The 24705-nt window shown below is 40.3% G+C and overlaps 1 protein-coding gene across 5 annotated transcripts; it reads left to right on the top strand.

Annotated features, from left to right (window-relative positions):
- Window positions 1–2138: 2138 nt before the first annotated feature.
- Window positions 2139–23056, top strand: PTER (phosphotriesterase related). 5 transcript variants are annotated; one of them, XM_034069262.1, is made up of 6 exons: window positions 2139–2250; window positions 8950–9077; window positions 12568–13003; window positions 15106–15371; window positions 18793–18933; window positions 22216–23056. In XM_034069262.1, exons 3-6 carry the CDS (start codon window positions 12572–12574, stop codon window positions 22424–22426), a joined length of 1050 nt encoding a protein of 349 aa, XP_033925153.1. In that variant the 5' UTR covers window positions 2139–2250; window positions 8950–9077; window positions 12568–12571; the 3' UTR covers window positions 22427–23056. The 5 variants fall into 5 exon arrangements, 4 of the variants coding, with proteins under 4 accessions (XP_033925153.1, XP_033925143.1, XP_033925159.1 ...); XM_034069252.1 differs by having other exon boundaries at window positions 12527–13003; XR_004550270.1 differs by lacking the exon at window positions 8950–9077 and adding an exon at window positions 20744–21041 and having other exon boundaries at window positions 2145–2250; window positions 12527–13003; window positions 22216–22333.
- Window positions 23057–24705: the final 1649 nt, after the last annotated feature.

The raw sequence follows: 24705 nt of genomic DNA, 5'->3' as shown, positions 1-24705 counted from the left end.
CTCAGTATTTCTAGGAAGACCACAGCCTGGTTTACAGACTTGGGAAAGGGTATACAAATACCAGATAGGTTACAAAAGGTTGTATATCACCTAAATTGTGAATACAGTGTGATACATAATGACTGTGCCAGCTGCTGGCTTGTTTTCACTGTTCACTACACATTCGGTCTGAACAAGACAGCCTCATTACTTTATGTTTACACGCCTCAGTTTTGTAGCAGGTTGAAGTCAAGGACATAAAAAATAAAAATATAGCACCTTACTTTGATTTGGACATACTGAAGATTGCTTTAAAGAGAAGCTCATTCTGCATGTGTAAAAATGCAGATTGAATATGGTTTTACTTTGTACATACCCAAGTTTTAATATTGCTTTTATTTCAAAACACAAAAGAGATGTAGAAGTGCAGGCCTTATGTAAAATTCATCGCAAATCTTCAAAACAGGTTTGATATGGGCCAGTGATAAATGATGTTCCATAAAGCATTGCATGACTATTTTTAACATAGCTCTCATACATAATTTCTCCTGCACTGATTGCCCAGCAATAGAATCATGTTGAAATACAAGGCATTATAAATGACAGTCTTTCATATCTCCACTTAATCTTTACAGGACCCATACTCACTTGACTTCATATGAGAAGCAAATAAAAACAAGTGACGCTGACAACTAGAACCATCCCAGAAGCTTCGCTCTATACATCTATCTGTATTAATCACTGCTGCATATGTGTGGTGACTGGCTGCTAATTCAAAAGATCCCAACCATTTCACTTGCTTCACCTTTTCCTTTCCCTTTACTGGGCAGTAGTTTCCATTTGGGTTGAGATCCTAAAGGCTGAGCCCTCCCCACACCAATATGACCAGTCACCGTGGACCTATCCTGTAGATCTAGTATTCTCACAATGCTTATTTTTTCTTTTCTTTTTTTTTTTTAAGCCAAATTCCATTTCCTCATCACTTTTATAAAAGCACAGCTTTCCCTTACCTCCTACCTCTCTAAAGTTGTTTACTGCTGCACCCTCCTCATTTTTCATCCACTACCTTCACTTTTGTTCTTCCTTCACTGTAAGATAGATGGTAAAAGGCCTGAGCACCAGCATGCATTGGCTTTCATCCCCAGTTTTGCTCACTCACATTCTGCATCATTGGATTATCTAGGATCTGAATAAAAGCTAGGATCCAGCTCCCTTAGGCAATGAACAGCTGTATTAAAGGCTGACACACCAGAATTCATTTGCAGGCACTGTGCTGAAGTGCTGGGTGCAAGTTGGGGCTCTGTACAGTGGGATGCAGGGCCATTGCTGGACTCAGCCTCGTGCAAAGGGAAACAGGGAAGGAGTCAGAGCAGAATGACCAGCAATGAGAACAGCAAATACTTCTCCCATAAAAGCTTGAGGTTCCCTTCCTGGGCTCAGTGCAGAGGGTGGCTTTGCTGCAGCTTTGGCTGTGCACAAGGGCTGGAGCAGTTCACCATCCTTTGTGCCTTTGTTAGTCGTGTTGCCAGCATCTGTTTACCCTTCTATAAAATGGAAGAGTATGACACAGGATGCCATGAGCCTTAGGGAAATAAGACACTTTCGAGATCCTTGGTGGAAAGTGTAAAAACTTGGTGTGCGCTCTGTTTTCATTTCATTCTTTGCACCTGTTTTTATCTGGAACCATTGTCAATGTCATCCTATTTGTGGCTATTGGGAAGCGCCTCTTCAACTTTCCCTGATATTTGCATTGCAAGGGCAAACTAGAAAATATCGCCTCTTGCAAGCCCGTGCATTCAGCACGATCTCCCAACCCCCCGAAATGACTCAGTAGATCCAAGCCTCCTCCCTGCTGTGTAATCAGGGGTACGAGCAAGGGCAGGCACGATGCACGCATCCCCCGGCTCCCGTTTGTACTTGGAGCCAGAGCTGGCGCAGAGCATTGCTGGACCTTACTCTAAGGCGGAACGGGCTTCTGTGGCTCACGACCCGCTGGTGGCGAGGCAGGGGCCCAGCGGCAGGGCCCACAGCTGGGCCGGTCCCCGCAGGGATCCAGCAGGGTACTGGTCTCCTCCGCTCCCGCTCCCCCGGCCGCCCGGGGTCCCGCCTCCTTCGCACCCAGTCCGCTCCCCCCAGTCCACCGCCCTCCCCCGTCCTCTGCGCCCGGCCGCGGCAGGGAGTCCCGCCCCGAGCCGGGGGGAAGCGGTCGGCTGCCAGTCGGAGAGCCCTGCCGCGGGGTAACGTGCTGCCGGCGGAGGGTCCTGCCGCGGGGTGAGCGACTGCCGCGGAGGGACCCCGGGGAGCGTCTACTAAGCCTGCTGCCCAGACCCCGTCTCAGGGTTGACCTTAATGCCCTCGGAATTAGCAGCGCCCGGGCCTAGCAACTCCGCTGGAGTTGCGGAGTGAGAGCTGCTTCCGCCCCTTCCTTCGGCTGCCGGCCCAGGGAGTGGGGCCTGAGGCGGGCAGGGCAGTGAGCAGCTGCCGCGGTGACTGCCCTGAGTCCCCTTCCTGCGGAGCTGGGGCCGCGTCGGGCGCTGCGGCTGAGGCGGACTGGCCAGCCCTGCGGGGCCGGGAGCGCAGGGCTGGGAGCCGGGGACGCGGGTCCCGCCGCTTCGGCTGGTAAGGGCGCTGAGGGGCGCCCGGTCCTGCCGAGTGCAGCCCCGGCGGACGGGCCCCCTGACCTGAGCGGGCGAGGGAGGAGACCGCGGCCGGGAGAGCGGCGCTGGGTCGGGCAGGGCTCCTGCAGGGCCACCCGCGGTGGTGAACACCTCTTCCGTTCTACACATGCGTTTCACAGGGTCTGATGGCTGCTGCCAGAAAAGTAAGCCGGGAGCTCGGGAGGGCTTCACAGTGCGAGTGCAGCTGTGCTGCCGTTATTAGTGCTGGTATTTAATATTTGTACAGTCATAACAAGTTAAATATTGGAACTACGTCCTCTTGGTAGTCTTCTCCCGTCAGTCCCTGAAGGTGGCTCCGTGAAGGAACAAATGCCTCAATCCAAAACTGGGACCGTCAAAGCCTGCCTTCAGCTGTCTCTCCATCTGGAAGCACCCGCAGCCCCCTGCAAGATGCTTCCAGAGTTGCTTAAGCTTGACAAGGCCCAACAGCATAGCTCCAGACTTGCCTGTGAGCCTCATTGGGATCCATACACCAGGCATGTTCTGCCTGGCCTGAGGGATGCTGCCCTTTACAAGACGCAGTGAGGCAGATGCTCTGGTTTCTCTTCCCCTTGCCCTGGTTTGGTGAGCTGCAGAGAGGAGTGCTGGTTCTGAGTGGAGAAGGTTAAGGTCCTCTCTGTCAGGTGTGCTTTGGCAACCCGTCTGCAGTAGATCCTGTGCTGTAGTGAACTTGGTCCCAAGTTGAAGCATGCAAGTCCTGTTGGTGAGGAATTTAAAAAAGCATCTTTTGGCCTAGCAAGTACATGAATTTGTATGTGATCTCTAAGAAACTTGCAGATATAATTCTTTCTTTGTGTCTTGTTAAGGCTGGTGTCTTCTTTATGCTAGAGTCTTGTGATAACTCTGGAATGAAACACATTTTTAGCTGGAGGTCACTTGCTTTTGGAAAATTGTGTTTTGCTTGTCTGGAATTCCTTTGTGCTTTCTACTGGATACATTATTCATAGTCCTCTGTTGTAATATGTTCTGTAGTCTTTAAAGGTTGTTGCCTTCTTTTTGCTGGGGGCTATGTTTCAGTGATGGGTGAAGCGATGCTTCTAATAGGTAGTTTTGTATCATTTTGTCAGGTACTTTGGGTTTGTTACATGAAAGACTACGAAAGCGTCATTTATTATTATGAATGCCTCTCAGGTTTTGGAATTTAACAGACATAATATTTGCCATCATGTCACTATCATCACATTCATTTTTGTATTTATAATCAAAGGTGGCAACAATGGCATTCAGATGCTTAATTACATTTCATATAGGTGACCAGTGCTAACTTATTAAATTAATGCATGGTGGAGCAGGAACAAGTGTCACTGCTTCCTTCTGTGGTTAAGGAGCTATCACACAGAAAAATCAGTATATAGTGAAACATATGGCACCAACGGGTTCTGTGTTTATTAAAGGTGATTTCTCTGAACATTCCGTGGGCTTTATCTCTTATTTCACTGGATATAGATCTAAAATATTTTTTATGTATTTCAAAACTTGAAATACTGAACACAGTTCTTTTTTTAATAATTTGAAACTGAGGTTTAAGGTTCTATGAAAACAGAGGAAGGAGACTTCTATTTGCAAGAGTCTGGCCACCTACCTGGTAGGGGAGGATTAGAAATCCATCTAGGTTGTGGAAACCTAACGTTCAAGTCACTGGTTTGATAAAGAGCAGTTTTTAACTTAGGTCTTCTGTATTTCTGGAGAATATACAAGCTGAATTGGAAGGGAAAGGGAGTGCCCCATCCCCCTAGTTCTAGAAAGAAATTTTATCTTTTTCTCAATACTGGTAGGGTAAGTTTCCTGCTTTAACATAATTTTCTAGTCATGAATTAAAAAGTTTCCTCAGAATTTTCTAAGCAGTGGCCATGTCTTTAGTCTGATAGTAATATATACGTGTGTAATAATTCAAGTCTTTTTATCCTAGCAGTGGCTTTGATATGTTTCACAAGTATTTAACTGCTTCCATAAGAAGGAAGTAGGAAGACCACCACCACCACCATCTCTTATATGGCAGCTTAAGTGTATCACAGTTTTTCAGTCAGATCTCAGGAGTGTGTAGGATCGCTATTCTGAAACCCGAGTTTTGCATAGAGCTAAAACCACAGGGTGTTTTTTTCTTGAAGTAACTTCTGTGGAGGAGGGAGGACCAAACAAGAGTGGGATATTACAGACTGAGGTACTTTCTCTTTTCCTGCTCTTTCAGGATCACACCTCATACTTCAAAGTGCAAAAGAAGACTTGTTTTATCCCACAGTTGTCTTTGTCCTGCCTTGGCCTTGAGGAGGGCATATGGCTTCCACTTCCTGAGACAGCAATAGGGAACAGTCACAGTGGAAAGTGTGAAGGTTTTTCTCAACGTAATTTTTTTTCTACTGGGTCTTCAGTTTGGTTGCAAGTTTTGGGATGCAATTTGCAGTAGTGGGAAACTGAATTTAGTTCTGTGCATCTAAGCCCATCACTCACTAGTAAAGTGGTTTTCTGGAAGTCTCTGCATATTCCAGTTGCTGCAGTCTGCAATCTTGAATGAGGCACTAGACCCTATTTCCATGCTGTTTTCCACTGTGCAGACTGTTTTCCTGTATCTTCTTGTCTTAGCAAGGCTTGTAGCCTAGAACCTGGGAGAAGCAAGTATGATTCTCTTTAGGCTTAAGAATACAAATGTATGTATCAACGTGCAGGACCCAGACCATATTTGCATATTGCATAATATGACTTCAGTTCTGGGATTTTTTTTTGCCTAAAAACACTATGTGTGCATGTAAAATATAATTAATGTAATGTTGGACCTAGGGGAGGCTTTTTATCTGACCTTTTATCTGGAGTAATTTTGGAAGCTGCCCAAAATGTAAAATCCCCTGAAGTTCTTGTAAAGGAGATGTTAATGAAAAAACACCTATGGGGATGTTGGTCTCAGATCTTTTTGGGGAAGAGAACTTCAATGTGACTTTGCTGCGAAAAGGCTAGATTTTGAGACTGTTATTTACACAGAAATAAGGTAAAATAAAAGTCTAACTATTCTGTTCACAACAGCTGATCTTTAACCAAATTAAAAAAAAAAAAAAAACAAAACAAAAAACCCAAACCTATCCACCGTATTACATGCTAAGTGGTTTAGCCTCTGCTTTTGGGCAAATATACGTGTGCATACATGCTCATGTGCAGATTGTATGTACTTGCTTTGATCCCAAAGGTATAGCCATTCTGTGAAATCAATTTGAGAGGCCATACTTTGTTCTGGTGTCACTGTAAGGAAGAAATCTGTTTTATGTATGTCTGGCTCAAAGCCTAGCTAGAGCAAGAATGTGACCCCCAAAACTCGCAAAGCTGGAAGGTCTATCTGTCTGTCACTAACTGAGTGACAGAGGAAATACACGGTGAGCATTTCCACTTACCTTTCAGGTGAACTTTTAAAAGCTTTGCTTCTTGCTTGCTGGGGTCCTCATCCCTGAGTGTGATTTTCAGAGGTTCTGAAGGCAGGGAATCAATATGTTGGCCATTGATGTATGTGTAGAAGTGCTTAAATTTCTCTTAAAATTTAAGTGACTTTGCTTTTAGGTTGTGGAACATTGCCAGTGTCACTCAAGCAGCGTAGCTGCTGTGGTATATATATGTGCATATTTTGCTGGGACTTCTCTATATCATTGTAGGATTGTATAAGGCTCAGCTAAATATCTCCAATTTTTTTTTTCATAGCATGTATTGTGACTTTATATAAAGTTTTGCTTTCAGTATCCCTTTTCACTTCTGTAGTGTAAAGGTTTTTTTGGATGCTGAAAACATATATAGAAAATGTGGTGAAAACCAATATTTAGCATTTCTTTTAGCTTCGTTTCTGGAGGAAATACATGTTTCTGAATGGTTTGGGGACCAGAGGAAGGTTGTTGAAGGCCACAGCATTAACCCACTGCCCGATCTCCAGAACAGTGTGTTTCAGGAAAAAATGTGGTATAGTATGGAGAGATGTGACTTTTAAGATATTTTCCCCAAGAGTTCTCTTGGTTTTGAATCTGTTGGCCAGATTCTGTTAGTAGTTGAGAGATTACACGTATCTGAAATGGTAAGGTTCTTACTTGCTGCATGAAAATGCAGACACCCAAAGATGGAAAACTGCAGGTGCCCCATTAAGTGAAGAGCTGCAGCATATGCAGCAGATGCTTGTATGGTGTTATGGAGGAGATTAGAAGGAGAAAAGCAGTGTAAGTGTTACTCACCTCTCTGAGAAGAGCTTTAGTCAAAGCATTAAAGATCTATAGTGTGACATAGATCCTTAGGACACAAAGCATTGCCTCCATGTTGATGCTCATGGAAGTACTAGCATGCCTTTCTGTCCCTTAGTACACTTCAGCACTAGGCAAGAGGTCATACTGTGTAAAGCTGTCATGATACTTGTTTTGCTTTGGGTTTTGTAATTAATAGAGTATGAAGGAAATGAAAAATGGAAAACAAAACACTCCTTCTGAATAGATTAGATTATTTTTCTTGGCTTACTTTTCTGAGTTAGCTTGAAGTTCAGCAGATCATCATAATCTCACAGCTCCAGTTTGGGAGAGGAAAAAGAGCAGTGTCACTTCCAACCACTGTTAATTCTGAAGACAGGGAAGAACAATGATGACTGTAATGAGAATAATCTGCATCACCTTCAGAGAAGCATATCTTCCCTTTCTGCAGAAGAGACAGGATTTTGCCCAGAAACCTGCATTCTTTCATAGTACTTACACACCATTTCCAAGGTCTGTTTCTTGGGCAAAATAATCCAGAAGCAGTAGGAGATGTGCTGTTATCTCATGTAACACAGACAACTAGTGGTGCTATGAGAGTGCCTGTGAATAGGGTTGTAGGCTGGTGGACACCAGTGTTGGACATTGACACACAGGGAATTGCTGGGCTAAATGACAGGTAAGCCTGTACCTGTCCTGGAGCAGATATCAAGTTCAGCCCTACTGCTGCTCTCACCCTGACAGCTGTGGTGAGCTCTGCTCCACAGCCCTTGTAGCTGCACTTTCCTGACACTATGCCTGAGCAAAAAAAAAACAAACCAGCGTATGAGGAAGCCAGTTTTCAGGCATGTTTGTCCTGTAATTGGCACTTGTGAATACATTTTTTAGAAAGTAAGGTAGATCTGGCACACATCTGTCAGAGAAGTTAGACAGCTTGCTTGTCTGGTGGGATAGAGGAAGAGCCGTGCTGGCAGCAGAGTTCCTTTCACCCTGTAAACCTCCTCAGGGTTGGCAGAAGCATGGAAGAGGAGAGAAGGAAGTTCTTTTTTTAAATTCTTCCTAACACACTTTCTGCCTCTCGTCTTCCTTTGTCTTGCTAACTTTTTCCTCATCGCACAATGTTTGCATGTGGGGGATGGTGAGGTAACACGGCATAGACTAACTAATGGTAATTTACTACAGATGTGTCATGTGTTTCTAATTTGGGGCTTTCCATGCTCTGTAGAGGTAGCTCAGAATAGAACTGGATGCTCTTTGAGCATTTCCTCCATCTGTAAGGATATAGCAAATGTGTGCTATGTCACATATTCTGGGACTGCATGGTTATAAAGGAAGGACCCACTTACAGTGCTCTTCATGCAGCCAAGGCTAAATTGTTCCTAAATGGCAGCTGTGTTTAACTTTTTCTGACTATAATAAATACCTATTGAGCTATTCTTTTTGCTTTTTGGGGGTAATTTTGTCACAGCAATCTGGATTTAGCGTCACTGTAATCTCACTTCATAATGTAATGGCAATCAACTGATTTCCATGTAAGCCTAGGGAGAATCTATGCTAATACCATTAAAATGTGCTTAGTGAATCAAAACAAATGCAGTGTTAGCATGTGGAAACTGTGCTTATGTGATTATAATGTTTCAGCAATATGAGATTACTGTGGGAAGCAACTAATCCAAACCTAAAGAGACTTCCCATTACAGTACCATTAAAATGACACAATGACTGAAGCGCAGGTTTCAGATGGGAAAAGCAGGAACACAAATCTTGTCATCAGTATTCAGGCAAAACATCTATTGAACTCGGTGGAGTTTTTATCAGAGTCAGGAATGCAGTACCAGGACCTTATTAGCAGCAAGTCTCTTTTCTCTTAACAGTACCCCTAGGAAAAACATTTACTTCACTAGTATTTAATAGTTGACTAATGATGAGAGTTGTATTTTATGCACCATTTGATTGGTTGTAAAGATTTGTCCCGAGTTTATTACAGAAATGTTGAGGTATATTTTCAAGGATGTTATGAAATAGTACAAGGTTTGGTTATATCTTAAAGCAATTATAATTTTATTTTTATCGGAATATGTTATTTTTAGGAAATGCCATTTATTTCTCTGTTTATATGGTACCTGGAGCATGGAAGCCTTGATCTGTGCAGGAGCACCATGGCAACACCACAGCATAAATTAGTGATTTCCTAAACCAAAACACCTGTTATTGCCTGGTAAGAGCTACCTATTTACCTTCTGTCATAGGAATCAGCACCTTTCCCCTTCCCTCAGACTGAGCTAGGATTCAGGAAATATAATTCACACATCTTATATAGAACCATCTAAAATATGCTTTTCTTGTCCAGGATGGTTTCTTGGCTCCCTCCATAGTCCTTGGAAGGAGGCTGATACTACAGAAAGTGACTTTTCGTGTCCTACTACAGACATGCAAAATAGCTGGATGAGTTACCTATGGATATATCTTTCCATCTTGGCTGTGAAAATGCTCTTCTGTAGAAGGCATACCTCATTTTAGATGGCTGAAGGAGGTGATACGAATTCAGTCCATGATGTATGAAAGGAGGAACTTCCTCAGAAGAAAGTTCTGTGTAAAACATGGCATGCCAGTCATTAGTGAAGCACACAAACATTGATTCCTGTACTAACATACACATGCTTAAATTAAGAAGTCCTTGCTCCATTTAGAAGTTGCTTGCACCTAGAATTTGTTTTAAAGACACTAATTAAATTCTGTTTCCATCAGGTGAATATTGTTAGGAATAATATATCATTATAGCATTTAATCAGGGCATTCTGTCTATGTAAGTGACAGTAGGAACAATATCAAGACAGTGGTTTTAAAAATTATTCCAGTCACAGGTTGTTAGCTGTCTTTATTTTTCATATTTTTATTAAAAGCTGTGGGTTTCTAAAACTGTGTTAGTAAGCAAGTGCAGACATTAATATTAATCATGTATTTCATGCAGATAAAATTAGGCCTACTTTAAATGCTGTTAGTGTCAGTTTCTGTTTTTGTGATGCTGCTTGTATTTATAAAAATCCTTGGCCTCAATCAAAAGGTTCAGTAGTAGATATTGGTTGTGTAAACTCTGTGTGTATGCTATAATCTGAATTCTAGAGTCTAAAAATGAATGGATTGATCTCTGCTATAAGAGAAACCTTTCACTGGAACTGGTAACTTCAGGTCTTCTTTTGCTGCTATAAATCAGGAGATTTATAGCACCTCAGGCTGTAAGATGATCTAACACCTGCAACCATAGGTCTTTGGAGTGGGCAGGCCAGACTAATTGAAGGTAATCTAAATTAACTGTGTTGGAAAGGAATGAGTGGAAACAAATGTTGAAAGTCAACTTTTTATTAAAGTAGTAATCTAAAAGTGGGCAAAAATTCACATTCTGGTTTTTTTTAGTAATTGCACTATTAAATAACAAAAAAAACTGAAGTGGAAATTTGTTAAGGAAACAGACTGCGATCAATTTGTGTGAAGTTTTAGTAACAGAACTTCAGTACTTACGTATTTGATTATATAACAAAATATTTATATAGGTTTGTTTTCCTAACTTGGATTTGAAATGCATTTGAAATTCCTGAATGGATTTGAAAATTGCCAATGAACATGAGGAAAGAAAAGCATGTCTGCAATGCAGAGAGTAGTTATCACTCTTTATGCTGTCAGGGTTTTACTGAATACCAGCATGTAGATATTTAACATTTAAAAAAAAGGGATGGGGGGAAGCAAATGTAATGCAGTTATCATAGACTTATGTTAGTCTCCTTGCTGTGCATCTAGGAATGACTCAGATCATTGAACTTTCTCCAAAATAGTGGGTTGCACTATATAGCACCAGCTTTGTTCAAGGATGAAATTAATGACTGGGTTGGACAACTTAATTGAATTGCAGCTAGCAGCAGATTCTGACTAAGACAGGTATTTTGCTTGTGATTATTTGCTCAAGAATAATATTTTCTGAAATCATGCACTTCTTAATTTATTTGGCAAAAAATAAATCATTATATTAATCAGCCAGCAGTCTGTTCTGAGAGTAATTATTCTTCTGCCTTCTCAAACAAGTCAACACACTAGTCTAGATAGGAAATTCATAAAAGAACAGTTCTTCCTAAATCTGCTTTTACACAAGGCAAACAGTCAGTCCTTTCTCTTTCTTATGGATGGCCATGTTTCTGTATTAAAATAACTGCCAGCACTCCAGACATCACTAGGCAGGTGATAGCTGCCTTTTGCAGGGGCTGAGTCACTTTTGTACATTGGTACTCTTGACAATGACTGCTGCTTGTGAGATCAAAGTATCCCCAAAGAGACCTCGATGTTCTTGTGCCCTTTGATATGTAGAGTTCAGTGCCCTTCAGATTTCAGTTTTTCTGGCATCCTGGTAGATTAACTTTAGCAGTTAAAAGCAAAATGTCCTCTGAGGGCATCACCAGTAACAAAACCATATTTATGACATTATTCACTAAAAGGGAGACAGAAACGGGAAAGACCTCTCTCTTTAATCAATAATGCATGCTCTAGTTAGTCCTGTCCTCTGGACATGATTAAACATGTATTTTGTTTCATAACTGATGATTTTGGTTGACTAGGGATTATAACTACATATCCTCAAGCCTTTGCAACTAGCATCAGGAAGATCTAACAAGAACTGGGTAGTCAGGACTGCCCCCACTCCCCAGTGAGAAACCTCCCCCAAATCCCAATGGTGAGAGCTGCAGCTAATTCTAACCTTCAGTGACTCAGGCCAAGCTGGCACAGGGCAGATGCCTTTGACATGAAGCAACTGCAGACAGCAGAGTCAATGTGTGTCTTTGTCATCACTCATTTCAGATTCTGAGGAAGAACATCGTTTTGTTCATGTTAAAGATGAATGTCTCTTAAAGGGTGAGCCATGTAAATTGTTAGGTTAAGGTCTGTTGTTAACTGATGAAATATTTGGCCAGTGAACCTGATGGGAAAATCTCTTTGGCTTCTCCCTGCTGGTTGGGGGCCACCCTCTATCTTCAGCAACTGTTGTTAGCCTTGGGAGAGTTGTCCTGGGCTGTTCCAGACCTCTACAGTACAGCTGGCAAAACAACCTGAGATCCATTGAAGCTGAAGGAGCAGAAGAGTGTCCCCATCCCTCCATTCCTCATACAGAGGGACAGATAAGGTGTCCAAACACAGCTTCCTCAGCATGCGCGGGGGACAGTGTGTCTTGGAGGACACAGATGAATAAACTGAATGTACCAGAAAGGAATACTCAGTCTTGGAGCTGAGTATGTTCATGGTAGCTCAAGCTGGCAAAATTTGACAGCTGATGTCAAGCAGAGAATCCTAAATGAGCATACAGTGGTTGTTAATTAAATAGGAAACATTTCTCTGATCGTGATACTGACTATAGCACAATAAGGATGACGATTTCCTTTGATGATGAGTGTGATATGTTTACATTGCTAGAGTACTGGTACAAGCATAGTTAGGTAAAATAAATGTTTTTCACGTTGAGTGCTCTACTGGAAGCAGCATTTGAAAACGTTTCAAAACATCTCATTCAGCAAACACACACAGCTTGTAGGTATGTGTGTGTGAGAGAGGAGGGAATACAGAAATTGTATAAGAAAGGTTTGCTCTTTCTGAAATGTTCTTCTTCCCTTTCTTCTTCTTTCCCAGACTCTTTCAGAATCTGATTTTATTTTTCCTTTTTGTTGAAGAAAAATGCCTTCCTTAAGCGGGAAAGTACAGACTGTCTTGGGCCTTGTGGAGCCAGACCACCTTGGCTATACGTTGACTCATGAACACTTGGCCATGAACTACAGCAGCAGTTTTTTGCCACCTTCTCCAGGCCAAGAGCCTCTGTCTGATGGGCCCATTGAGATGAAGAACTTGTTTTGGATTAAGCAAAATCCATACAGCCATAAAGAAAACCTTCTTCTGTATCAGGAAACAGATGCTGTGAAGGAGGAGCTGTTGCATTTTAAAGAAGCAGGTGGTGGGACGATTGTGGAAAACACGACTACAGGAATTGGTCGAGATATGAATACTTTGAAGAAACTTGCTGAAGAAACTGGAGTCCATATTATTGCTGGCGCTGGGTTTTATGTGGGTTTTACTCATTCTTCTCAAACACAGGCCATGACAGTGGAGCAGGTAAGTCTTAACCATTGCTTCAGAGTCTCTCTCCTGTGAATTATCCCTGGGGAAGTCAAAGTTGGAGAGGAATCCCAGCAAAATGAATGGAATCTAGAAGTTCTCAACATGAAAAGCTTGGGAACAGCTTTACTGCTTGTGTGTTATAGCTGGAACAGCACTATTTGTGTGTGCTGGGATCTTTTGTCAGCATTTCCAATTCTTAAGCTCTGTTTTCCCTGATGAAATTTGTTATAATGCAACAGTAAAACGGAAATAAAGTACTTCATCTGTGGGTATCTGGTACAGCACCAATTATCCTTTTATTTTTACATTTTTTAAGAAAGGAGTATATCCTTTCTGCTGCTTCTGTCTCTTTTTCTGGTTAGTTGCTTCCCAGTGAGATCACACAGGATTTTTATAAAAAGTGTAAATAATTGCAGTATTTACAGGATAGTTGCAAATCATTGTTCTGCTCAGGCTATGTGTTACGTCTCTGTTCTCTACCATTTGTCCAGATTTCTGAGGGCAGAGTCTGCATCAGATTGTTTGTGTGGTGCCTAAGACAATGTGTTAATAATGACTGAGGTCCCCAGATATTCCTATAATTATAAATGTTCATTCACCTTTTATTAAGAAAATGTGATGACAGGGAGAAGAGGGAAGGGAACTCTCCAGGGCAGGAGGCTGTGAATGAGATGAACAGAGCTGGGAAAATGTTTTTAAAATCTGTCACAGTTTACAAATGAGCCAAATTAATTTTAGAAATCAAAGGGCGTAACTTGAGCATCTCTGCCAGCCCCACTGGCCCAAGCTGTGTGGAACAGAACTACTTTTCCTTAATATTCTTCCATTGTTTGAAATTTGATAACAAATAGATTTCTTGGGGCAAAGGTTTCCCTTTTGTATGTGGACTGCTGGAGACCCAGAGATGTCCTGTATGCAGCAGGTCATCAATATTTAATGTAGTCCAGAAGACAGTTATTTAGAAAGGGTTATGAATTGACTGATCCTCAATAACTGGTGGTTCCTTATTTGCCAGTAAATTTGACATGATATGTTTTATGATTAGACGAAGACAATTTGAGTATTTTGAGAGATGCTCTTCATGAAATGGTTGAATGGAAGAAATGGTTGGCAGACTGGTTAGACATGAAGCAGAAGGTGTGTAATTATAGGATAAAGTATTGGGCAGAAGCCTGCTGTAAACTGTAATACCTTGGGCTGACTTTTGTGTATAGATTGAGTATTTACTAATATGTTGTATGAGGCTGTTGAGGAGATAAGGTGTGGAGTAGAAATAAGTTAAAGATTAATTTAGTTTTCTGGATTTGCTTGCAAACCTTCCTTCTTCCTTTGCTCGCTTTATTCTTCCTTGAAATCATGATTTCCTTAAGATTCAAGGCCAGAGAGTTAGGTGATCATTAGTGCCATTTTGTGCTCTTGATTCTGAATGTATGCTTTAAGATACATGGCCTATTCTGAAAAAAAAAAACATAGTTTTTATAGCAAATTGGTTTTATTAGGAGATTCTGATGTCCTGTTTGCCTGTCAATATTTAAAAACAAGCTGATTTTGACCCTGTACGTTTGTCAGCTGAGCTTTGTTCTTGTAGTTCTGGTAAGTCAGGGGAGCTCTTGCTGGTTTACATTGGCATTCACACAAGCAGGATTTGCCTGAAACTTGTGTCTGCAGCATCTGGCAGAGTTTTCCCTTCTCCATCTGAATGACAAGGTTGCCTTATTCACAGAAAATTACATTGAATTGTTTCTGAATCTGCTTCAGGACTGTGAGGCATAGGTTTAAGAAAAATTAGTCTTAGCCTAAATCAGTATTGAAATTACACATAAACCAGCTTTCTTGTCAAACCTGGACAACTGTGTGAGTGGATACTGTTAAATCGATATGCTTCTGTGTTTATTTTGGTCTTAGTGAATGGCTAGTATAACATTAATTGACAGAAATCAGATTTTAAGCACCGTGTTTTCACACACCCAACTGTTAATTAAGTAAGTTCAGAAAGACCTTGGGAGTATCACTAGCAGAGTGTTCATAGGCCAAATTTGATGCGGTTTAACACAAATAGTATTAATAACAAAAAATCTCATTTTCCTTTTCTCTAGCTTACAGGCATTATTGTTGATGAGATACTCAATGGAGCGGATGGGACAGACATCAAGTGTGGTGTAGTGGGAGAAATAGGTTGCTCCTGGCCTTTGACTCAGAGTGAACACAGAGTGCTTCAGGCAACAGCGCAGGCTCAGTCACAGCTCGGGTGCCCTATTATCATCCATCCTGGCAGGCACAGCGATTCACCTTTCCAGCTTATCCGCATTCTGCAGGAAGCTGGGGCTGATGCTTCAAAGACAGTCATGTCTCACCTCGACAGGTAAGCAGACTGTTCTACTGTCCTGGCAGTGTTGCCACAACCCACAGCAGCTGCAAATAGCTAGGTTTCTGTTGTGCACTGGGATCACGACATGAAGAATTATCTTCAAGTTTACTGACTTAAAAATAGCTGCTTATATAGAGCTTCATCAGCTTCCAGCACTTCAGTCAGGATCATCTGTGAAATTCACATTGATAAAAAGATGTTGGTATTTTTAATGCTCTCTTTGAAGGCCTGGAGCAAGATTAGGAATAACTGTAGCCACATTTAAAAAAAAAAAAAAAAGCGGAATTCCATTAATTCAAATCCGTGCACAAAAAGTTTTAGAAATTGCTCCCCTTTCGCCAAATTGGGTGGGAAGCTCTTGGCTTCTGTCAGTTTTTAGAACTGGAACACTCTCTTAAAGGGCCTGCCAGAATCTCACAAAAGCTAATGGAGAACTCCCTGATTTGGCTGTGTTCTGTATCAAAGCAGAAGGCAAATCTTTCACGTTCTTCTACCAGACAAAAGAAATATTGCTTTAAAAGAAAATAGTTGGGGTTTGGATAGTTCTTAGCATTGACCAGAGAGCTAACTTTTAGTTTCCTTGAGAACAAAAACCAGGAGCCTTGCATTAGACATGGAGAGGGATTAGGGTGCTTTTCTCTCTCCAGTTTAGAAACACAGTCTCTATTACCAAATCTGTTTTGTGTGACCTTGTGTTGCTCATGGTGAGCTGGAAAATATCCAGGCATTGATTAATTTGGACAGTTGCTGAATAATGGAGACTGTTTGTGGTCATATGATTCTCAGCAATTGGATTGTTTGCCCTCTATGTGAGTGTAATACAGGCAAGAGAACTGTGCTCCAAATTCCTAACAGATATAGGCTCTAACAGCTTGCAAACTGAGCTACAGGTGTTTTGTGTTCACACAGAGATCAATGTTTTACTTAGGAATTTTTGGAGCATAAAATTCAGTACGGTGAAATTTTATTTATATTTGGTTATATATGAATGATATGAGCTTACTTTATGCATTTACCTGCATTTCATTGTATCTGCAGCTATATTTTTTCTCTCTTTTTTAAGGAAAAAATGATTACTTAAATCTTTTTACAATAGAGGACTGAGCAAGCTGCCTGTGTCAGTACTTTTGTAGCCATTTTGATACAAAATAAATACACAGTTACGGTTTTTTGCCTTTATACGCTGTTGTAAATCACTGAATTCGGTGATTTATTGGTGGAAAATAGGCAATGTAAGTAGGAAACCAGGCAAAACAGAGGTGCAGTTTCACTAACAGCCGTTGGTGCACAACATGACATTTTCTTACACTCCTATCATTACTTTCACACATTCAGGTTGGCATTTGCTGTAGCATAGTCTCTAAACTACTGTGAAGTTTGGCTGTGCAATGTGCACTTAACATTTTAAGTCTCCTCCAGTGAGAAGAATCCACGTGGGAGCATCCCAGTCCCTTAAATGTGAGATAAATTTGTACATAGCTCCATATTTCATGTCTGCTTTGACACAGACAGAATGGTAGTTTTCAGGTAGATTTACAATCAAATTATAAAACTAAAATGTTTTTCAGTTTAGCATCTTAGAACAAAAAGTAGCAAGTGTCCATAGTGAAGCTGTAGTGTAGATAAAGGCTGGGAAGCAGAAGCTATTGGGTCTTGGCTTTGGCTATTTGTTAGGGGCCAAGGTTATAGAGGTATCTTGGTAGATATCAACATACATTCACTTGAGCAACTTTTGTTAGAAGACTCACAGCAACTGTTATGAATGCTTCATAATGGTTTGGTGGGTGTCCCTCTGGGGTTGTATGGATGAGGTCCAAAATACAGGATGTTTCCCTGTGTGCCATCTCATTTCCCATGCATTCAGGGCTGCCCAGAAATGTTGCCCAACCACCTAATTCTAGCACAGATATTTAGCAGTTCCAGCTGGTAACTTGCTGCTGCTACATCCATGTGGTTTACAAGGGGTTCCAATGGATGATGAAATTACCCTCTCCTGCTCTTTGTCGGGTCAGAGCACCCAAAAGCACAACAACAACAATAGGTTTAGAAAGACATTTTTCTCGTTCTGATTTTGGGTGGGTTTTGACACCTGCATAGGATTGAATACTCTTGACTACCATCTTCATGGGAACTGAACAAGGCTGGACATAAAATAACCCATTCTTTTGCTCTGCACTTTGAAAACTCATTTGGTGATAAATGTTCAATCTCTGTAAACTGTAACATTTATTTTAAAATAATTCTTTTTATTAACTACAGTTGGCAAATTTTAGACTCCCGCTGATGGCAGGTTTGTTTCAACAAGGGTTTTCTCTCAGCCCATCTGTTCCTCCTACTTGGGCCTGTTGTAAAGTCATAATATTGAGATTGTGACATCAACCATTTCCATAGTAACAGACTGTGATGTCATTGTAGAGGGTAAAATTACTTTGTGTCATTGATATCTGCAATAATAAAAAAAACCTAACAACTGCCCTTTTGGTTAACGGTGCTGTTCTTGTGGACATGTGTTTATTCCCTAGATAAAAAATTGTGCTTTGGTTATAAAGATAAAATTATAATGTATCATTTGAGGACTTTTTTTCTGGGTTTTTTTTGTGTTTTTTTTTGCCTTTGGATAGCTTATACTCTTGGCAAAAATGTTTCCAGGGGAAAAAAAATATATTCCAGAGAGCTCTTACTTCAGTTGCCATTCTTTTCCATGTGAGTGGCAGGTTTTAGTAGCTTTGTTTCTCTTTGTTCCTTCACTTTTCAGATCTGCTGCAAAGCCCAAGTTCCAGGTACTCACAGTGCCATTATATATTTTGGTGAGAAAATTTCCTTAAAGCATTCTGGCCAGATCCCATTGCAGACAATGATATATTTCTGTTCTAATGACGATCTAGAAATATCAGTGTACAGAATAGAAGCTAAAGACAAAGTTGTGTATTACTGCTGTGTGATAGATGAAATGAGCCCTGGATGTAGCTGTCTCCTGTAGCTTTTTTGAGAAAGTAAATCTGTTTTCTGTAACTAATCCATTGTCTTTCTTAAATGTCTCTATGAATTAACCTCCTCCTTAAATGTCCTTCCTTGCTAGGTTGTCTATTGAGAGGGTTAGTGATATCAAAAGTAAGTAGCCTTCCATTTAAAGATTATCATAAATGTTTTCATTATTTCATGGGGAAAGAATTGGGTTTGTTTTGGTTTATTTTGTTTTAGTGCATGAAGTCCCAGGTGGAGATGAAAGGTGTATGAGCTGAAGTTGCATGTGTCAAACAGGAGTCCTGTTTTCCAAAAGGGTGAACTACATCTTATATTATTGGTTTTGTTTCTTGAAGTAGGAAGTCACAAAATACATATCCTTTTTTTTCTTCCTGTTATAATGATTTTTATTTCCCTTTACAATACTGACTTTGTTTTAAATGTTCCTTAGGACCATATTTGATAAAAAGAAACTTCTGGAATTTGCTGACCTTGGGTGCTATTTAGAGTATGACCTATTTGGTACAGAATTTCTTCATTACCACTTCCATCCTGAGATTGACATGCCGAGCGACAATGACAGAATTACAAGGTATCTGCTTCCATGCAGTTTAAGCTATAGCATTGCCATTGACAAGTGAATATTATTGGTCCTTGTTTTAAGGCTGTCACAGTGATTCTGCTTGCTGTTCAAAATTGCCTTTTTTCATATTAAGATAATGAGAGTTTTCCTCTGCTGCTGGCACGTCATTAGAGCAGCATGTATAATTTCTCCTGTCTGCAAAGGAAGATGTAGAATCATAGTTTTGTGGAAAGTTACTTGAGAAGAAGATCAAGAGCTTTTTTTCACTTCATTCTCTGTCCTAAGTCTGTGCTGATCTGGTTGAATTTTATCATTTACTGCATTTATATAGTCTATAAAAAAGGCTGGAGATACTGCATTCACGTTAAGGTTTGGCTTTTGTTTGAAACACAGTATTGGAAATCTAGTGCTGCTGCCAAGCATCATCTGAGCCTGTTACATCGCCTCACAAATGCAGTAAACCAGCAGAACCCATTGGTTGTCTAGGGTAGATTTGTGCTTCCATCCTGAAAACTACACTTTTCCATGCACTTTACCATCTCTCCTTCTGTTCTCCTTTTGCCCTTTCTCTCTTTCAAAAGGTGAAATTCCCATCTCCTCAGCACTCCTATGCTCCTTACACTCACAATGTGAAAATATTGGCCCCACTGGCAGGATACCTCTTCCCTGCTTCTCGTCAGCCCATGCAGTCTCAGCTCAGCTGCACAGCAAATCTGTTGTGCTGTGCTAACACAAGGTATTGCCAAGGAGATGCACTCCTTGCAGAAACTGTCAGAGAGAAGGTAGGATCAGCTGGGAATGGGCATCTCACTCCTTCCATGCTGGAGGTGGAAGCCTCCTCTGCTGTTTGTCCACAGTGTTCATGTGCAGTGAAGTGTCAGGTTTCTGAGGGTGGGCTGCCATCCTGCCTGTGTCTTTTTTTTCTTTTCAGAGTTCCTTGATTAGAAACACTTTGTGATCCTTGATCACTAATTAAGTAACTTTTCAGCTTTCACTTACATTTCAGACACAGCTTCCCTCCCCCTCATTGTCATATTAACCGCAAAACTAATCTTCTCTGTTTTCAGACTGTTCTCTTCTTAGGAAGGTGTCGTGGTTACTATTCCACTTACTGCCAAGTGTTTGCTGCTGCTTTTCACAGGAGAAATCCTATCTCTGTCTTAACAGGGCTCTGAGTCTTGTACTTGGTATTTTAAACTGTTGCACCAAATACACCGTTTTCACATTTAGAATGGGTAAAGCTGCTCCTCCCCCCTCTGCCTCCCCCCCTCTCCTGTGCCATGGGAGGTCAGTGTGTGCAGAGGGCTGTGAGGAGTGTGTGTAGAAGAATGGGTTACACCGTGGTTAGCAAGTGTTTGTTCAACCATGGCAAAGTTTTCATTCCATCCATGATACTTGCTCAGCCATTGATGTCCCTCCTTCAGCTCTCTAGCATTTGAGTATCTCTTGCAGCAGGCTGTTTATAGGAAGAAAACACAAAAAGTGTTCTCATTGTATGGTGGGAGTATGCACATTTGAGTTAAATGGGTTTTGCTGGGCTTTTGATGCGTCCACACTGGACATAGGATGACAGTGGCAATCTCCTTAGGGTTTGGGTTTTTTTTTGTCAAACTGCACCAGAGAAGTGAAGTCAAATAGACATTTAAATATGTTGATGAAAATACTTAAGAGAAAATATATATTTGGATCTTGTCTGTTCAAAACGTAAACTCCTGTAGTTGTGCCATACCTACTCAAACACAGTTTAGCCATGTGTGTACTTCCATATTTTCGCTGCAACCTACTGTCAATGCAAGTAAAAGAACTGATTTTTTTTCAGGGGCAGTTTTTCCTTGAGTCAGAAGCAAGTACTAACTAAACTTACAACAATGAGCAAAAAGCAAGAATGAGTATGGGGTATAAAGGACCATATGCTTCCCATCCCATGAAATTCATCCAGACGTGAAGGGAGATGATTCTAAGATGTTTGGTCAGCAAAGAACTTAGTCACTCCAGTGTCACTATTCTTATTCTCTGGTTGGCCTGTGGTCTGTCTGAATTTTAGGCTGGAAAAGATACTTGTGATGTTGTAATACTACAGTATACATAGTGCTATGCACTAGATAGCACAGCTTATGGTAAGTTTTTGAAAGATGCTCGTATTTTACCAAGTTCTATCTTACTTGCCTTTTTCCTGCTGGCAATATTGATTTGATCCTGCTGCATGTATCTCCTCATAACTAATTGTAATAAAACTTGACAGTAGGGGCTTTCAGATATGGTGTAATTCCTTATAAAACTGGTATTTTTTTTCTTCCTGTTCAAAGCACAGTCAGGAAGTTAAGAAATAGATTTTCACGGTGCTGGCAAATGATAGAGGTGGATGCCTTCATGAGGAACAAGCACTTCCTAGGTCTGGTCTGTCTATCTCTGCCACTTTAATGCTGCAGCCTACTGCCAAACTAAACTGAAGCCTAGTGGGGAACGTAACAGTCATGCAAAACAGGAGTTTAGTCACCCACTGAATAAATTTTAAAGAATGAGCAGAGAAAGGATCAAGTTTACCAGGGTGAAAAGTGGAACAGAAGGGCTTGCTGCGGCGGGCTTGCTACAAGGCAGTGACCAGAAGGATTACTTCTTTTTCCAAGCTGACTTGTTTTGCCAAGTCTTTTTAGCTGGGCTGTTGTACTAACTCCTCTCATTTCCTGGCAGATATGCTGTGCAACACCTGTCTTATCTTCTTCTTTAGCAAACATCTTTGAAACGTGTTTGTATGATAACAAACCTTAAATGTTTGCTAAATGGGAATTAACTAAATATATGGAAGTATTTCTGTGATTGAGCTGGGCTTCTCAAAGGACCTGTCATACACAGTCTGGTCATTAAAAAATGTAATGGGACTAGCACTGTGAGAGCAGCAAGAACTAACCTGCTGAGGGGGAGTTTGTGTAGCAAATTATTACTTACTCGTGTATGTAAAACCCATGTCCCGTGCTTCGTGATGCTGAAGCTTTTGAATTCCTCCATGGACTTAATGGGGCTGGGAATGCAGTCATGTACCAACTGCAAAGTGTTTCCCTTCTCCATTTTGAGATGTGGTGGTATGTTTTCAGAGGTGTTTGGGGTTTTTCATTCAATAAATTACATGTTTTATTTTCAATTGCATATAAGGAATATGTCTTCTGAGTAGCTGAAAATAAGTATTTCAGTTATTATACAGTCCAGCAATGAGGAAAAAAGGTAAATCCTGCTCAGTTCTGTGCTGTTGCAGTGGGAGCCTTTCACTGACAGGTATGCTTTTTACTTTTGCAGGATTCGTATGCTGGTGGATGAAGGCTACGAAGACAGAATTCTGATTGCTCATGATGTGCATACTAAGAATAGGCTGATGAAATATGGAGGCCATGGATATTCACATATCCTTAAAAATATAATTCCTAAAATGCTGATTAGAGGTATATCCCAAGATAAAATTGATAAAATACTCCTAGCAAATCCAAAGCGGTGGCTGACTTTTAAGTAAGAATAATGAATAAACATTCCTGTTTTAAAATGAATCTTGATAAAATTTGCATTTGTTTCCAGAGAGCAGTCATTTTAAAACATGATTCTTTTCAGAGAAGCTGGAAGTTACTAGTTAGATGTGAACAAACTGATTATGATTTTTCTCTTTAATGAGAAAAACAAACTAATATATATCCTCTCTGCATTTTCTCCCTTTTAGAAGTCTGTCCATGAATAATTTACTCAATATGAGCCTACCTGCAAAATCTTTTCTATCGAAATTTTAAAATTATTGTTTCTACAGGGTAATCTAATACTACTATTAAATGTTAACCAAAGTATTATTGAAGATGCAGCATCTGGACTTCAAAGGAATTAGAGTTTTGAATTAAATTCACCTTATCCAGGGGGTGATTTTAATCCTTGTAATATTGACAATGTTCTAATTATCCTTAGGTTCTTTAAATAGTGCTTTCTAAAAGGTCTGTGACTTCTATATAGCTTCCACAGACAACAGAAGGCAAAAAGAACTTCAAGTAATTCTAGAAAGATATTGTTTCTTTCTAGTTTATCAACTTATTTTTAACTGACAGTGCAAAAATTACTTGGAAAATATATTTTTGAATAAAGCAATTTGATGACTTCTTAAGCTATGTGTGTTATTGTGGATGTCTTCTTTTAACTGCATCTATTTTTATCCTGAACTTTTGGGATCTCACAGCTATCATGTGAAACTTCATGCAGACCAGCTTCTTTTTTTGTAAGGAGGCAACACCAAAAGTCAAAATATATTACATAATACAGTTTTAATGAGTTGTAATAGTTATAACAAAGGTTGTGATATAAGTCTTTACAAATCAGTATATCAAGATATGATGAAAAAGGAAGAAATGTTTGCCTTCTATGTGTTTTTCACATAAAGTGTGTTCTTTGCTCTTGTCTAACTTTAACCAGGGCAGGTGATTTATCCAAAAAATGGTCTTATCCAGTAGCGGTGGTAGCCTGATTTCAAAAGCTTCTTCAACTTGGACCTTACCATCTGGTAGTATTAAGCTTTTCCAATAAATACCTTAGTAAATGCACATTGCTGATTGTAAATGATCTCTAGCCTGCTACGTTACTGTTGAACACTGTGTAGAGAATCTCTATGCACACTGCTGTTGTGAGTGTGCTAACCAATGAAAGCAACCAGGGAGCAAACAGACCTGAAGTCAGTTGCACATTTCTTAATAAAGGACATTACCTTATAGGAAAAAAAAAAAAACCAATCCAGGAGTAATCACTGCAATGTGCAGGTATAGGCTGGGACTTTGTCATAAACTGAAAGTGTTACCAGCCTGGTGAGATAATACACAATCAATTGGCAGCACAATATCCCTTTATAAATCCTAGCTGAGTTAGACTGGATCTGTCAGCCTGGACTAACTCAATACTTGTTTTGAATTGGACAAGTCAAAACAGAAAGAGTTAACACTTTCTGTTTAAAATAAGCTTAACTCATTCAAACAAGAGGTTTTATGAATCTCTCATTTATCAATCTCTCAAAAGCTGTCTGCTTTTACTGAGCAGCCAGCAACAAAGAGCTTTTTTGTCACAGTGGCAGATACCTTCAACATCTTAGTACAGATAAGTCTGAGTCTGTACCCTTAGTACATTAGACAAGGTTGCTTGTGGCAAAGTACATGAAACAGAAATGCTAGGGGTAGCTTCTATTACTCTTTAACGAGTTATGAAAATGTTACCTTCATTTTGCCAAAATGTTAAACAACATAACCAACTGTGCTAAGGAGCTAATTAATTGTCCTGTTATAATTTAGGTTTAGAATGAGAACTGCAAGTTTTAACCTGAGAGAAACAGACAGCCTCCCTTCCCCAAACCAAACCAAATAATAAATCCATTTTCTGAATAAGAAGACCCTGTGGACATTACTGGTATTAACTGATTTTAAAGCATTTATATAACTATGCAACTCATAATTCCTGTGTTTAGTTTAATTCTCCAAGCCATTAATCCTTCTTATGGATTAAACTTCTTTGAGACTTTATATATATCTATCTATATATATATATATGAATGAGAAAAATAGGTTTTAATACGCACTTTTTTTTTTTGCATGTAAATATCTGCTTCTTTCTTTGCATATGTGTTATCATTTTTGGTAATATGCTTATTTGTGTCCATTTCATAGGCACAACTTACTACAAACCGATAACTAGCTACCATGGAAAAGGTCTGCGTGACAGCATTCTCACGTGTCAGATCTCCCATTCTTCCTTTGTAGGAATAAGCCCACTAAC

This window comes from Melopsittacus undulatus, chromosome 1, assembly GCF_012275295.1.
Source record: "Melopsittacus undulatus isolate bMelUnd1 chromosome 1, bMelUnd1.mat.Z, whole genome shotgun sequence".
Lineage (NCBI taxonomy): Eukaryota > Metazoa > Chordata > Aves > Psittaciformes > Psittaculidae > Melopsittacus > Melopsittacus undulatus.
This window is presented reverse-complemented; position numbering and strand designations above follow the sequence as displayed.